The 16,006-nt window shown below is 40.2% G+C and overlaps 1 protein-coding gene across 1 annotated transcript in view; it reads right to left on the reverse strand.

The window, feature by feature from the left end:
* Positions 1–206: 206 nt before the first annotated feature.
* The window catches only part of LOC134536344 (nephrin-like), a 680,062-nt gene continuing 664,262 nt past the window's right edge, over positions 207–16,006 (reverse strand). The window contains exons 13-14 of the mRNA XM_063376096.1: positions 3,251–3,420; positions 207–566 (exon numbers count right to left, since the gene is read on the reverse strand). Coding sequence (XP_063232166.1) covers positions 207–566; positions 3,251–3,420 — 530 coding nt within the window. The remainder of the gene's footprint in view (positions 567–3,250; positions 3,421–16,006) is intronic.

Below are 16,006 nucleotides of genomic sequence, written 5' to 3' on the forward strand. Positions count from 1 at the left end.
GCAGCGAGGCGACTGTATGAAATTCCCTTGATGACTCATCAGCTTGAACAGGGTGAGGATGAAGTGGCTGGGGAAGAGTCAGGCTGCCGGCTTGGAACCAGGTCGTGCCAGGCGCACGGAGGCGACGAGGTTGACGACACGCGTGCCTCGTCAGCTTGAGGACTCTTGAGGACGCGGATGAGGTGGCGACAGCGGGAGCGAGGCGACTATACGCAGCTCTCCTGCTGGCTCGTCATGAGCGGCGTGCGCACGGTGACGATCTCGCGGTGCGGCGGCAGCGGGTGGAGGGCGGCGATGCTGGCGGGCGACGAGCCGCCGCCGCCGCACAGCAGCGACGCCGGAGGCGACACGAGCGGCGACAGCGGCGACGCGTACGGCAGCCGGCCGTGGTCGATCTGCGCGTAGATGGTGGGCTCGTCGCGGCAGCGCACTGCGCCGGCGCCGGAGCCGAGCTTGAAGCAGCCGGGGGCGGCTCCCAGGGGCGGCATGGCCGCCGTCGCGCCGCCGTCGAGCAAGGTGGTGGGCCGCGGCAGGCACAGCTCGGCGTACGTCACCTCCTCGCCGGCCTGCGCGCATACACAGGGTGATGGTCAGCTTGACCATTATTCAACATACATGCTTTCAGTAGAGACCTGCAAAATTCGCGGATTCATTCGGTGATAGGCTAGAATTCAAACACACATACCTCTTGGATGATTTTGCTATTGGCTTACTGTTCATCTGGACGAATCTCAACCAGTTATAAACCCTCAACCAAAGAGGGATCGAATCACAGACAAAACCAGCTGAGATGACTTACAAGTCGGCAGCCAATGAACTTGCGTTATTTACCCGAGTGTACAAGGGTATGTGCAGTCTATCCTGAAGGCCATCGAAACCGCGAATTTTGCAGGTCTCTAGCTTATTAGTAGAGACACCTGTATTTCGCGAATACATTTCCTCTCAACATATTTCACAAAAGACTGTATCTCTTTCTCAGAGTTGTGGTGAATTGTGTGGGGCTCGCAGCAGAACGGTACCCACATTCTCAGTGACCCCGTCAAGTGGAGGAGAACATCCTTTAACGACTACAGCGAATAACTGTACTAAAAAGCTACATTATGTTGTGAAATACCTTGACGCGAAATTTATTCGCGAAATACAAGTGTCCCTATCTATTAGATACAAAAAATGAATGTTCTTTTAAAAAAACCACCCCTGAGAATACACTCCACTCCTTGCGGGAAATTCGGGAATAAAACCTAGAACGCTTTGATGGAAGGTAGATAATCTAACTACCACCTTGACATCTAGCCTAGAACTTCATAAATTATGTAGAGGTCGCAGTAATACCATCCTTAATCGCTTTCGGATGGTACAAAGTTAGAAAACCGCTTGTTTATAGGCAGGTGTAATATTTAAAAAAAGTATTTATGCATATAACTGAATGAAAATTTTTAAAATGTTACAAACAATAAAGTTGCATTACGACTTATTTAAAATTGGTAAACAACTGTGTTCAAGTGAAACTTCTTTGCTCAAATGACAACTATTTTCTAGCGTTATTTATATAACGATCGCATGAGGGGAATAGTTAGGTAGGCTACTTGGTGGGGGAACCGGTAGAGGAGGAGAGTGCGTCAGCGGCAACGGCTTGCGGTCTAATAGGAAGATGGCAAATGATAGAGAATTCTCGTAACGCTGTTTGTGTTTGTTTACTCCTCAGTTTTCGTTATTACTTTTATTTAATTTAATAAATCGATAGTTTATTTATTTATGTGGAAAAGAATTTCTGATTTGTGCAATTTACTCTAAGTATTATTTATTTTTATGTAAATAGTGTGACTGAAAATGTAAAAAAAGACGCTATCGACTTAAGATGGTAAGTTTTAAAAGTGTAATTTATTTTTGAAATGTGAACACAGTGATTTTAATTGTAAAAAGGGCTTATAAAATTGTGAAATAAACTTTATAAATGTAATTTATGTTCGATTTGAGTGTTTTTGGCTCTCTACTTTTATTCAGCTGGAGATTGTGGTTTAACATCATGTCTAATAATAATAAAAGAGGCAGAAGCAGATAAAACGTAATATCAAAGGAATCGTAGGAATGAACCGCCAAAAGAGTCGACACAAAAGTGCCAGAGGACTGATACGAGAAGTACAGGGCGCGGAAAAAAGGCATCCCCCCCCCCCCCCCAAATTTGATATCATACCCCGCATTCTTACTATTCTCAAATATGTCTTTTTTTCAATTAAAAAAACTATTAATTTATCTCTATCAAAACATAATGAGCAAAATTTTTCATTTCACTCTCGCGTGGACTCCCGACACACACTTTTTGAAGTGAAAACATCTATGGGAAGGTTTGGATAGGGAGTAAATTCATGTATGTCGTCATCGTCATGGTCACGTGACGTGTTAACGATAAAACTATAGGTATCTGTTCCTATTAGTATAACTTATTGCGCTTTTAAATCTTTAGTATACGATTACTGTGCATTAAAATGTGAATATAAAATATATTAATATTCTCATATAGATATATAGTTTGAATAACGAAGAAAACGGAGTCTTTGTGGCAATATAACCTAAACATTAAGAACATCACTATTTTTTTTAATACCTACAATTACTATGCAAGTCGTATTTTATATAAATTTAGGAGTTATTTTACTAACGTGATAAAACAAATTTGTTGTGTGATCATATTTTTTTCGTAAAAATTGCGAAAATAGTTTTCACTTCTGTCGGCAGTCCTCATGACTGCTTTGAATTTTTTTAACGTGACAACGTCAAATAAATCTATGAACGCCGGCTGCACGCACGAAAAAGTGTCCTGTTACGCACATTGTTCCGTTACGCTGTGACTCATTACACTCATTGTACGCTTGCGCCGCATCTATCTCTCTTCCACTAGACTGTTTATAAAGTGAAGTGAAAAGTTAATGTGGTTTTCATTGCTTATTGCAACAACAATTTCGACAATAAAGGTTAATTATTCTTGCATTTTAAAAATCTGATTACTAGTTTAATTTCAAAGTATTTATTCTTTTATTGTTAAAATAAAAATGATTCAATTTTATTCGTAAATGTATGCAATCATTTCATCAATGTTTTGTTATGACGATGTCACGTTAAACTATCAGCAATTTTTTTCATACACAGTGAAACATCGCTGTAAACTACAAATGCAACAGATGTCTCTCTGTGTGCGCTACAGATGGCAGCAGCCATCGCCGCGGAACGGCCCGGGCGGCGGACTACTCACCGCGTACTGCGGGTAGTGGCCCCTCGCCGCCTTGTAATTGTCCGTGAGGTCGCCGTTGCGCGCCGCGCCGCTGTTGCACTTGGGGCGGTCGTCGTAGGACGGCAGCTGCGGGGGAGTCTTGCCGAGGCCGGCCGGGGACTGCACGTCCTCCATCAGCTGGTAGTCGGAGTCTGAGGAGGCACACGGGACACGGTCCGTCAAACTCTGTGGAGGTGCTCATTGTAGGAACACTACGCATCCGTAATGGTTTGGATACACCTAGAGACCGGAAAAATTTGCGGGTTGAAATGACCTCCAGGATGGATTTCAATATACTCTACACAACAGGGGCGTAGCCAGGATTTTATTTTGGGGGGGGGGGGGGGGATAAAACATTTGGCTATCCACCCACCCCCCTTTACGAAGCGGGGGGTCCGGGGATCCTCCCCCGGAAAAATTTGGATTTTTACGTGCAAAATGGTGCTATTTTAGCAGTTTTCATAATATAACATTGAATATTGTTCTGCTGTAAACATTATTGATTTTGAATATTAAAATAACACAAATTACAAAATCAACTCGGGTAAAAAAAAAAAAACCTTCCACACATTTCGGGGGGGGGGGGATGGATCCCTATGATCCCCCCCCTTCCCTACGCCCCTGCTACACACACTCGGGCAAATGCCAACTGTCCGTTGGCTGTTGAACTAGTGTAGTCGTCTCGACTGGGTGGCCTGTGATTCCGACACTTCTATGAGGGAGGGTCTCTGATTGGCCCTCAGTCCTCCAGATTAACGGTGAACCAATGACGGAAGCGGCACTAAGGTATGGTCTTTGAATATAGGCCTATATACTGTATAGAAGTCGCGAGTGGATAGGATTTACTCTACGTTTTTCAGAAGCTTATGATGAGCAGCTTGGGAACTTCACCGCTGCAGTGCGCTGCCGTAACGCCCTGTATCGTCTTAGTTGTTATTTACACGTTAGAGCGCAGCACTGTCGCCCGCTGTCATACCCCGCTCCCCTAATCCATCATTCACTGCAGCTCAACGTCGTTCAACGGTAGGGGGAAGGGGTGTTTGAAGAGTTCGAGACTTGTCCGCTAGGGACCACCACAAGTCGATGCCCTAGAGATGGTGGCGATTGCGGCGGTGAATTAACCAACCACCTCAAAACCGTATTAGAAATTTTAACCTGGGCTGGCGACTTCTATACAGTATATATATTCAAAGGTATGGTTATTTGAATTTTTAGCATAACACGAAATGAACCCGCGAATTTTTCAGGTCTCTTAGATATACCTCAGATCACCCAGTTGATCCAACTCGTAAGATGTGCTGTAAGGGTTTCTCACGCCCTCCACTGCTACTGGAAAGGAACAATCTCCTTCTAGGGTCGTGGATTCAACTCATTTGTCTTAACCCTCCAACAAGATAAGGGGGGGGGGGGGGGTTTGGGTGAGAGTATATGCTTGCGGCGGTCCAGTGCTGATTGTAGTGCGTGCAAGCAACTACCTACCTCTTGCTCTGGCTTGATCCAACGTCCGTATGAAAATGATGTGTCCTAAAATGTCCATGGACGTGGCATCAATCTGGAAGCCAAGAGATGGTCAGTGGGTGACTTTGGCCCGCGAAAGCTTACGATACAGAGTGGTTGTAAAATTTTGACTTTTAAGTGGGTGTTGCGGTATGGATGCAACCTGACGGGAGTCATTCGTGACGTCAGAAAGATGATTCCTGCGCTGAGTGTCGAAATCTGCAGGAACGACCTGTCCCTGACATTGGCATGGTGACTGCCAAGTGTGTACGGCAATTCTCCATTTGTGATCAACGTGGCACGGGCGTTGGGAAAGATGTTTAGATAGACCCAAACTTAAGGGATGCAGTTGCAATGGATTCGAGCGCTAGGCGTGGGAGAAACAAGATGTGTAACACACGCGCTGCACCCGCGAAACCCCTCCAGTCCTTGAAGCAAGGTGAAGGGGCGTGTTCTCCCAAGCCTGGCGACGGTGGCATGGAACCAATCCCTCAAGTCCTGGCTCAATGTAGTGTCATGGGATTTGTCTCCCTTTTAACCTGAAAGGGTGATGATGCACGAGCGGAAGCAGGGCGGGGATCCAGTAATGTGTTCGAAAACTGTAGCCATCACGCATGGAAAACAAGCACTACATATAAAGTGCTACTGGACTGGGGTGCATTCCCCGTAATATTACTTTTACAACTAAAAAAAAAAAAAAAAACTGTTTATTTAGAACGTGAAACAATTCATTTGTTCGAAGAAAAATCACCAAATTATTTTTTATGCGTAAAAATTTTAGCTCTCGGTATACTTCATTTGTTAGGAGTGATTTCGTGAATGAAAAAATGTCGAATGAACGGAATTGTGTACCCATGGTGCATAAGTCGTCAAGATGGCAGATACATGTGTAGCAAACTCGTATGTAGTTACATGCGTAAACATTAGGTGACATACGAAACGTATTGGTGTGCCAAATTAAACCTTATGATAGTGAAACAACCCTGGAATATTTTTTTTGTAAATCAAGACAATTATAGTAAAAGGTAATGCCAAGTTTTAAAATATGTAAGAAACATGAATTGCATTATGATGATACCCATTCTTCTTTAAAATTCTCAATAGGCTCCGTGGCACAGCTTTTGAACGTGCGCTTGTAAAGTGCAAAAACGAAGTTTTGACCTAGTTTAAACCTCGTCATTGAAATTTTTTTTTACATTTTAATAATATTATAACATAGTAATATTACAAAATCGTATTGAATCACCTCATTATTGTTAATTTTTAATTTTAGGAAGTATTTACAGACTTATTTCAATCGTTTGAACAAAAACAAATATACCAACATATACTTAGTGTTATAATACGTGTTTTAACATTTTTCAGTTTGATTAAAAATGCCATAGAAGCGGTAACTTTGTAGGTAAATCTGTTTATTGAATCTAAAAAAATGGAAAGAATTTTAATAAAATTCAAAATTCTTCAGCTTTTGTCGTAGCCGTTTCTAATTTTTTAAAATTTCCATCTGTTCCGTCTTGCTATATGTGCGTGATGGCAGCAATATTTGTTTACGATTCAGACAGCGAATTCTAGCGGTGGACTCAGAAAGTATGTGTGTGGTTCGCATCCAGAAAATAAAGGTATCCGAAAAGGGAATATTTTATTTATCAGTTTATTTATCACGCTCAGCATTGTTTAAAAAAATTTATACGTTAAATTTCGTATATGAGTTTTGTATTTTAAGTTTATTTGCAACATTAATATACACCAGAAGACATGAATTTGTTCTTCACAGAGGTTAGATGTTTACACATCACTGGTGACTACTAAGAAATCAGAACTTTTTTTAAAATTAAATATGTAATACAACTGTAGGTATCCACAAATCCTGAATGTGGCATGAAATGAAGCCCTCGATTATAACAGCAAATAAATTCAAGGGTTAAATGAAGTAATAATTCCTTATAGTCCAGAAAACCTGGTTGGTTGGCGTAGCGGGTGAGTGAATGACGAGAAAAATAACTGGAGCACTCCTAAAAGATCCAGGGTCTTGCTGGTGTTTGCCAATGTTGAAACATAAAAATTATTTCACCTCATCTCTGCCTAAGAAATAAACTTAAACTAGTGGCATCATTCTTTACGTTGTAAAATTACTATTATCATTATTGAGGATTAGCTATACCAGGGATAGTTAAAACATAGATACAGGATAACAAGTTTCTGAATTACCCACCTAACTAGGGCTAGTCAAACTAATACCTGTCCAAAAAAAACTTTAACCATGGCGTCAGTTAATATATTCAGAAAACAATAATCGTAAAATTTTATGCGCAAAACGTTTCACGGATAGTAACTGCGCATTTCTTTCCGCATTTCAGTTGTCTTGCTGAAGGTCACATAATTTTTTTTCCCCTGCCGGCTTATCAGAGCGTTACTTTCTGTTTGGACCAGACGTAACGAACCGTACAAAACGCGGATTATAAAAAAAGCCTTGCCTAACGACAAAGTTCTTTCCCTCCCTCCCCCCCCCTTTTTCCTCTTCCTCTTCGGCAGTCAAGACCCAAATCCTGATTATCCCGCGCTGCAAAAGAAATGGAATAAAAATATTTGTGCTTTCAATAGTAAAAGTAGTAGAATTAAAATCTCCTGTGAAAGCAGCAACTTTTCACCATAAACTCAGGATTATCCTTCTACAGTCATTAATTTATATATATATATATATTTAGATTAATTCATGCTAGTCTGTAGGAGAATTTAAAACAAACCACGCGACTTTGCGACTTGAAGTTCGAAATATATATTTTTTAAGATTAATTCTGTTCACAAAAATATTAAGTGTATCACTGTGACGCTCTGCCTGAAACCAGGGGTGCGAATCTGTGGGATGTGCAAGGGGGCCAGAGGAAACTCGAGAGAACAGCACGTGGGGTTAACCGACACAACACATCTCTGAATAAGGTGCTTTGCATGTTGTATACTGCCTTTTTTTAAATCCTATATGCATGAGGTAAGCACAAAATTTTTTTTAATAAACATAAAAGTTTTCCATTATATATAGTTTTAACATTTTTATGTTTATCAACCCCTTTCCATAGTCTTAATTTTGCGAGTGCAAGCGGGCCACAACAGTGATGGGTTTCTTAATCCCAATTGGGGGAGTAGGGGGTAGAGAGGGTTTGCCCTTCTTTCCCCCGAGATGTACGCCCATTCCTAACAAAATGTCATAAAATTAAAATAAATAAATAAATAGAGCTTAGCGTTTTTCGTTTACAGCAAGGTCATACGAGGTAACACACGACTTATAAAAGGAATATTGGAGAAGGAATAGGCCATAGGCTCTGATAAAGGACCATCTCACCATTTTATTTGTGATTTTGGAAACAAAGAAAAATTTATGCATGATGTCCAGGCCAGGATTTTAACCCGGGTCCCTTGGAACGCTAATTTTGCCTTGACACTGTGTCACCTCGCTGTATCTCTCACCAATAACAAAAAAAATAGAAACTGTCAAATGAGTTGCATTACAGCATATATGTGTCTGTTCTCTCTTCTTCTATGGACTTAAGGAAGATTGAAGAGGCTTCATTTAGGGAATGGGGGTATTTTATACGAAATATCGGGTAGACAGTGATTTTTATGTTATTTAATGTCCAATGTCAATTGTTTGATATATTACCAAGTTCAAATTAAATCTGTAGATTATATTTAGACAGAAAACAAAAACTTGAACTATTAAATCGTAGAGTGACTTGACCATATTGCAGAAATTCAGGGAAACTAAATTAGACTATAGTGGGGAATACAATAAAAAAATTCACTTCCAAGTAAGAGAAACCGCACTGCAAACTGCTCTGTTATCGCTTTTTCTTTAAAATTTAAACTAAATTTTTTTTAGAATTTAAAACAATAAAACTTCGGGTTATCACAGCGAAGACACGTAATTTGGGTCTTGGCACCGAAAGGGTTAAACGTTAGGGAAGGGGAAGAAAGTATTTTGAAATCAGTTATTATTAATAGTAAAAAGTAATTTTCCTACAATTTTGAAAGTCAAATGTGAAAACTTTCATCAAGAAAAACAATATTTTGCTTCGTGGAGAAGGAACGAGAGATGTCAGCCACCTTTATTATTTTGGTGATGGTTAAGTGTACACAATTTAATCAGGTTGGAGTAAAATGGTTTATTTGTAAAACAAAACTAACGTACATATACATATATATGTATATACTAGCTCTTGTACCCGTGCTTCGCTACGGCAGTAAACAGGCAAAACACACTCGCAACTCTCATTATACATGCCCCTCTTTGTGAGTATGTCATCCATTATAAAGCATTAACAATTTGATAGTTGTTGTCAGGAGACAAAGAGAACATCAACAATAGCCCTTCCATGAGACCAAGAAAGCATCAACAATGCAATAGGTAAATTTCTTCAAGGAGTGCCGTAATTCTGGTTGAGGTCGAATGGTAAATTGGGTTGGATGTGGTATTTTGAAATACCACTTAAGACTGTGACTTTCCTCGTGTTTCGACGGTCAATTTTGCCAAATTTAATCGAGATCTGAGAAACATTAGATTTGTGTAAGAAAGAAACAAAAAAAAACTATAAACGGAAACTCTACTTTATGTATAAAGATTACGTTATGAATTATAAATTTTATTCTAAGAGTGCAGCAGTATGACGGGACCCCCAGTGAAAAGATGCTGTAACACTGACACCAGAGACGGTCGCAGGATGTGAGGTTAGGTGGAATATATCCCCCGCCCCAAGTTATAAAAAAATTTGCAAAATATCAATTAAGACAGTATTTTTCTGTGTGAGAAGCCACATAACCTACAGTTGCTACTATAGGTAGAGACCGGAAAAATTCGCGGATTCATTTGGCGATTGGCTTAACTTCAACTACATATGCCTTTTAAGCTGCTCGTACTATTGGCTCACTGGTCATCTGGATAACTCTGGGCCAATGAGAAATGATCAACCAAAGACGTATCGAATCACAAGCAAGCCAGTTAAGACGCCTCACAAGACAGCAGCCAAAGAACTGGCGTTATTTTCCCGAGTATACAGAGGACTGTGTAGTCAATCCTGAAGGTAATTCAAACTGCGAATTTTTCCAGTCCCTAACTATAGGATCATCTATCAGTGCATTAGTGTCAATAATTATGTAAAATTTTTTTTAACACTCGAGTTCAGATTTTTATTTTTGATGTGCAACATCTTAGTCCTCGGTAAACGGCATTTGGAAAAAAAGTAATTTTGTGAAATGAACGGAAATCACACTGAACGGAAATATGTAACCACGTGTCTGCCATCTGTGGCTAGTGGCGCGAACCAAAGTTAGACAACTCAAGGAAAATTTTCTAGTATTAACTATTTAGTAAATTTTTAACAAACTGGGCTATATTTTAATAAATTTCCTGGTTAAAATTCACGTCCAAAATTTTTGTTTTTAGAAATTTACCGCGTTATTAATAACTGCGTTTCTTGCCTGTATGTCTGTTCCATACAGATTGTGTAATCGATTTTAAACTAACTTCCCGATGACCTAGAGACTAAGAACATTGCTCAGAACTGAACGACAATGCAATTCTTTTTTGTCTGTCTTGTTTGCTTGTCTGTTGGGTTAATTTTTCTTTTTTGTTTTTTTATCAGTGCCCCTGATTAGTGATGTTAGGCCACGTGCCAAACAGTATAGCGTTGCGAGTTGCATAACGCATATCTACGCAGGCGGTTCCTACATCACCGTGTGCTCCAGGCTTTATTTACTCTTCAATAGGATGGAGGTCGGTATAACTTCATAATGTAACATTCAACCTAAATTTTTTGTAAACTCTTAAGCTAAGTTATTAGATGCTCTTTACAAATTCATCAGCAAATTTAACCGTAAATTTCACAACCTGAGAAAATACAAATCTAATCTTTTTTCTGCATTCAAATGTAAAATAAAATCTCCAAATTTTTGATTAAGTTAGTTTAAATAATTTTTTATATTTCCTTTAATGAAAAATAAGTGTAGGCAGTAGCCATCATTGAGAAAACTCACACCAGAGTTCATATAATTAGCAGTGAAATAAGTCTTAGTGAATTAGATGAACTATTCATGCATCAATGATGTTTTGCATACACCCCACATTTTTCGTTTTGATCTGACAAGTATCTACATAGTTATTAAAAATTAACAATCACAAATTTTCAGGAAAATCTGTATGGGGTTATTATTCTGTATGGGGATAGGAGAAATTAATTTATAATTTTTAGTCAGTTATAAAAACGCGCGATACCAAATTTTTGATGATTATTATTTCTAAGTCTTTTTCGCTTTCATCGAAGCCGTTTCATTATATACTTAAAAATTTTGGTCCGCTAATAAAATGGTACAATAGTCTACGTAGCTGTTCCGGCAGCAAATTCTAGAGGCGGGTGCGAAAACTATATGATTAGCGTCAAGAAATGTAGTTTAAAAAACACATTGCGCATTCTTATCACGCTGGGCACTAGCTTAAATAATTTTAACGTTAAATTTCGTTTCCGAGTTTCGTATTATAACTATTTTCCACATGAAAACAAACGAATTTGGTCGTTATCAAGGTTAGATGTTACACATCTCTGACGATTACTGAAATACTCGCTCACAATATTTTTCATTTTATGAAGTTATACGTCTTAAAATGAGTAGTGAAAAAAAAAATTGGGTGAATTTTTACGATGAGTGCCCACCATGCGACACAATTTTTTAACAGGATGAAAAAAAAAAGGTACATACATAATAGGTACAAGCAAATAAAAATTATATATGTGCTTTCAAATCATATACATTAGTGATTGAAACTCAACATTGCTCTATATGGCTATGTATATTTGTCATTATGAATATTAGAGATAAAAACTGGGTTTATACACTTTTCCAAGTGCATTTTCCAGGGAATTTGTAAATATAAGTGACGTCATGTTCCCGTATCTATAATTTACTTGCATTATAAATTATTACATTTTTATTTAATAAAAAGTTAAAGCTAACAAATTAGAAATTGATTGATTTTCAATATTAATCTCTATTTTTCTCAAATACTTTTTTATGAAATTAAAAAAACATGTCTATAGCTGTGTTTATTTTAATATTTAATACTGAGTATTTACTATATTTTTTATTTGATTGAAATTATGCTCCACCAACCGTATTTGTATCACTCCAGCCCACATATTATTGTATTAAATATTTGCGTGCAAAAATAAAATAAAAATCATCATGCCAAGCAATTATAACTTCTAGCGCGCGTACATAAGTACACGCACCCAATTTTATTTCAAAAATTTTTTTTCTCCCTCTCCTTCCTGATGAAAAAAAATTTCCCGTGCCGCCACCGACTGGCAGGGTTGCCAACTGCGCGAGCTCGGGTGGTAGGCGTGGCACCGCCATCGCGCGGCAGAGCTGGAATAGCAGCTCGCAGCAAGGCGCGGCGATATTAGAATCGATCCGCGGGCGACGCTCGGGTGAAAAGACATCGCGCCTCAATTTTGGGCCGACGTGTGCCCCTTCCTTCCCCCCCCCCCCTCATTTCCCCGTCCACGTCGGGAGGGGGGGGGGGGTAGGGGCGGGGCCGCACTCCCGTGGATCAACCTCGGGCTCGTTGACGTGAATGCGGGCTGGAGCCAGCTTTGAGTCCGGATGCTGATATCTCCCCTTGAAAGGGGAGGGGGAAGGGAGACTGTATTCCGAAATTTAACACGACCCCGGCGATGAGAAGGAAAAAGGAGAAGGGGGGACGATAGTTATTATCACGGCAAAACGACCTTCCCGCCCCTGCCCCCTCTCCACAACCCAACTCATTTACAGCTTCCGTAATCTCACATGGGGGTTGAACGTGTTTGGCGAGGATAGGCGGGGGGTCTTACCGACGTTTATTAAAGTTCCATCGCGCATGCCCAGTTTTCTTGCGGGAGAGTAGAAGGGGAAGGGAGGGGGGGATCCTTGTGTCAACACCCTCGCACTACCCGGCAACCCTCCTTTCCACGTGTATATACCTAATAACCACTTCCTCTACTTCCAGCTTTTTTTATGTAGCTGGGGGGGGGGGGGGGGGTCGAAGAAGTGGTTCGTACGATGGGGATGAGGAGACAAGTGCCCCAAGAAAAGTAAAAATGAAGTAGAAGCAGGGAGGGAGAAAATATCGCATAGGAAGCACCATGGCTGTCTTTACGGAAATGTTCAAATCCAAGCCCAGGTTCTACAAGTTCATTTACTCGCAGTTCTGGATCCAGGCATAACGACCAGACTCACTATTCGATAACCAAAAATCGTCACAGCGGTTTAATATCAAAACACGCCTGAACTTAATTTTTGAAGTGAAATTTCTTTTGGGCGCGATGGGAGTAAAATATCAAGGCCGAATTTAAATGCTACGTTTTCGTGAAACATTGTTTGTGAAACGATTTCTGACAAAAAAAAATGGTTGCGGACGGTGCAGAAAACTCTGCGGACCGCGGGCTTCACGTGGCGGCGTGTGGTTCAGGTTGAACCCCGCCATGCTGCAGGGATAGGCGTGTAGCACCGGTTGGAACCCGCCTGCTGCTGACGCCACAGACATGGGCAGAGGGCAACACAACGGGGTTTGGGGTTATTGTGCACCGCGCCACTGGCCATGTTCGAAAAAAAATGGTGTTCTTTCAAGTACGTATTATTATTTTAATTACTTGTGTAAATCAGTATCGTTAAACTTTGTTATATGAGTATTGTTTTAGCTGTGTAACTAAATATTTTTGCTTTTCACGCTTTAGTTTAACAGGGTAATTATTTGTCACACATTATTATTTGATTAACTAAATCACACACCGTATTATAATTATGAGCCCACGAGCGCTTAAACATGTTGAGTCCAACTAAAATATGCTATTTTAAACAAATCCCGTACGTAAAATATTGTTTTGTTTTCACTTTGTGGCAATATGGTTATAATGTAAAGAATTACTGTGAGGAAGGTCCGGCCCGTTTAGTTTTCGCGTCGTGGAGCGGCGGACATGTTATTAATTGTTCATTCTTCGACGGCAGAACATTTCCAATGCATATGAATACATTGCAGTATGTCTATGTAGCCTATTGGCAAAATTTGTTGAACTGTAACTCAGTGATAAGGTGATATTAGCAGAACTAAAAAATCAGTATAAAAATGCTCGATCACATCTAATCTATACATAATATATAATTAAATTTAAAACTAATTTATTGTAATCAATCCTAGCTTTGATATTTACTAAATAAATATTTTCTTTGTGGTTTGGGTATTTCAACAGTGAGTAAATTTATTGTTAATTAATTAATATTGATCAATAATTATTCGTATCCTGAGTAGTTATTTGCAAATGAGTAATAATTGAGACAATAATTAAGGTTTTTTTTTTATAAAAAGGTCATCTTTCTCTCTTTTTCTCTCGCTGCCCTTTTAACCCCTTACGATATACTTGTGAGTCGAGGTTTGAATTTCCAAAGAAGTTTCACGTCTATCACATGTACTGCACACGCGCTCTTTTTTTAAATACAGTATTTATCTATGAAGAACTGGAATTTGGGAAGATAACTCAAGAATAGTTGTCCAATTTCGAAGGTCATATTTTAATAGAATGCTTATAAAATAAAACTTTTTATATTCCAACACTTTTAAATTATATTCAATTCAATTTAATTTTCAATGTTTTCATAATAATTTGCGTAACTATAGATGATTAAAGCAGAAGAACGCGTGCAGTCCATTCCATATAAACCGAAAAACCTTTGAACTTGTACGTGTAAACGCAGAACTATTTGACCAAATAACCTTTTAATTTGCAAAAGTGTTGGTCTTGCTACTGTATAAGTTTATGTTTTATTTAATGCAGTCATTGACAGGAATAATAATCGAAACTTCTTGAGCACACGGAAAACATTAGACCTCGGTTGGCTTTGAACTAAAGAACTCGGGAAGTTGTGGGTCTAGCATCGTAAGGGGCCTAGTCAGGAGTGAGGTGGAATGATAAATGAGTTGCTCGCTGGTGCTTCTAGCGCGATATCACCTCTAAGTCCCAAGCTGTACATTGGCCCACAGTTTACTCGTCCTGAAAAAAGTGTATGATATTTGAGTGGTAACCATATAATTATATGACAGAGAAAGGAAAAAACAAAGTTTTGATGAAAGTGTGTTAAGTGCGTCCAAGAAGCTGTAATGTATGTTTCCAACCTAAAAACTATTCCGAAAACATGTATTTCAACCATTTTCACTCCCTTAAAAACACCCTTTAAAAACTAAATACGGTAGTTGCGCTACTCAATATAACACCAGCGTATTCTTAAAATGCTTTTCGTGAACTGACGCATTTCAGTTATCTTGAGCAGTTTTCAAATCGTGTGGTATTTTTTTTTGCTGGAAACTTTATTCTACTCTACGGGTAGGATAGGTCCTTGATCGCTGTGATGCACCGAGGTCGCTGCACTTTAGCGGCTACACCCCGCGGAGAGTCGAATATCAGCGAGGCCAAACTACTCGAGAGGGAAATACGTTGCCGAGAAGGGTTGAAGCAGCGGGAAGGGTAGTAGAAGGGGGTCGGGAGAGGGGGAAGGGGGTTCCGTAATCGGCCAGCTCGACGAACACTCTCGAGCGTCGACCGTGCAATGGAGATACTGTACCGAGGGGACGACGTAATGAAGCGACTGGCATCTGGGCCGCTGTCGGAGGAAGGGGAGAAGGGGGTGAGATGTAATTTATGCGAGGCGGGTGGAAGCAGGCGAGGTGGGAAATGGTTTGACGGTGAGAGAGGAGGGGAGTTATCAGGCCAGAGACAATGGCGCACGCCCCGGGGCTGGAATTGAAAGCTGGGTGGTTAACCTACGCCCAACACCTCGGGCTAAAAGACCGCACCTCGGCCGGAGCTAGATCGATGACGACTTCCCATACCTCCCCTTTCGGCCCCCTCCCCCCTTCTCTCTTCCTCTCCGGTCAACCACCTCTCCCCCTCCCTCCATGACAGCAAAAACACGGGAGGTTTTTCACGAGAGAGAGAGAGAGAGAGAGAGAGAGAGAGAGAGAGAGAGAGAGAGAGAGAGAGAGAGCCCTGTGGAATCTTAAAAACAGCGGCGTTGCTCGCTTTATGACTGAGACGAAGTAAATAAGGTTGACCTTTCCTGGCGTATGTCGTGCATTCTAGACCTTACGTCTCCAGCGACGCAAACATTCAGGGAACGTGTAAAAAATTTTTTTCCTCCTTTGAAATATAAATCTGAGACTTGGGTCTG

This window comes from Bacillus rossius, chromosome 10 (genome assembly GCF_032445375.1).
Source record: "Bacillus rossius redtenbacheri isolate Brsri chromosome 10, Brsri_v3, whole genome shotgun sequence".
NCBI classification, from domain to species: Eukaryota; Metazoa; Arthropoda; class Insecta; order Phasmatodea; family Bacillidae; genus Bacillus; species Bacillus rossius.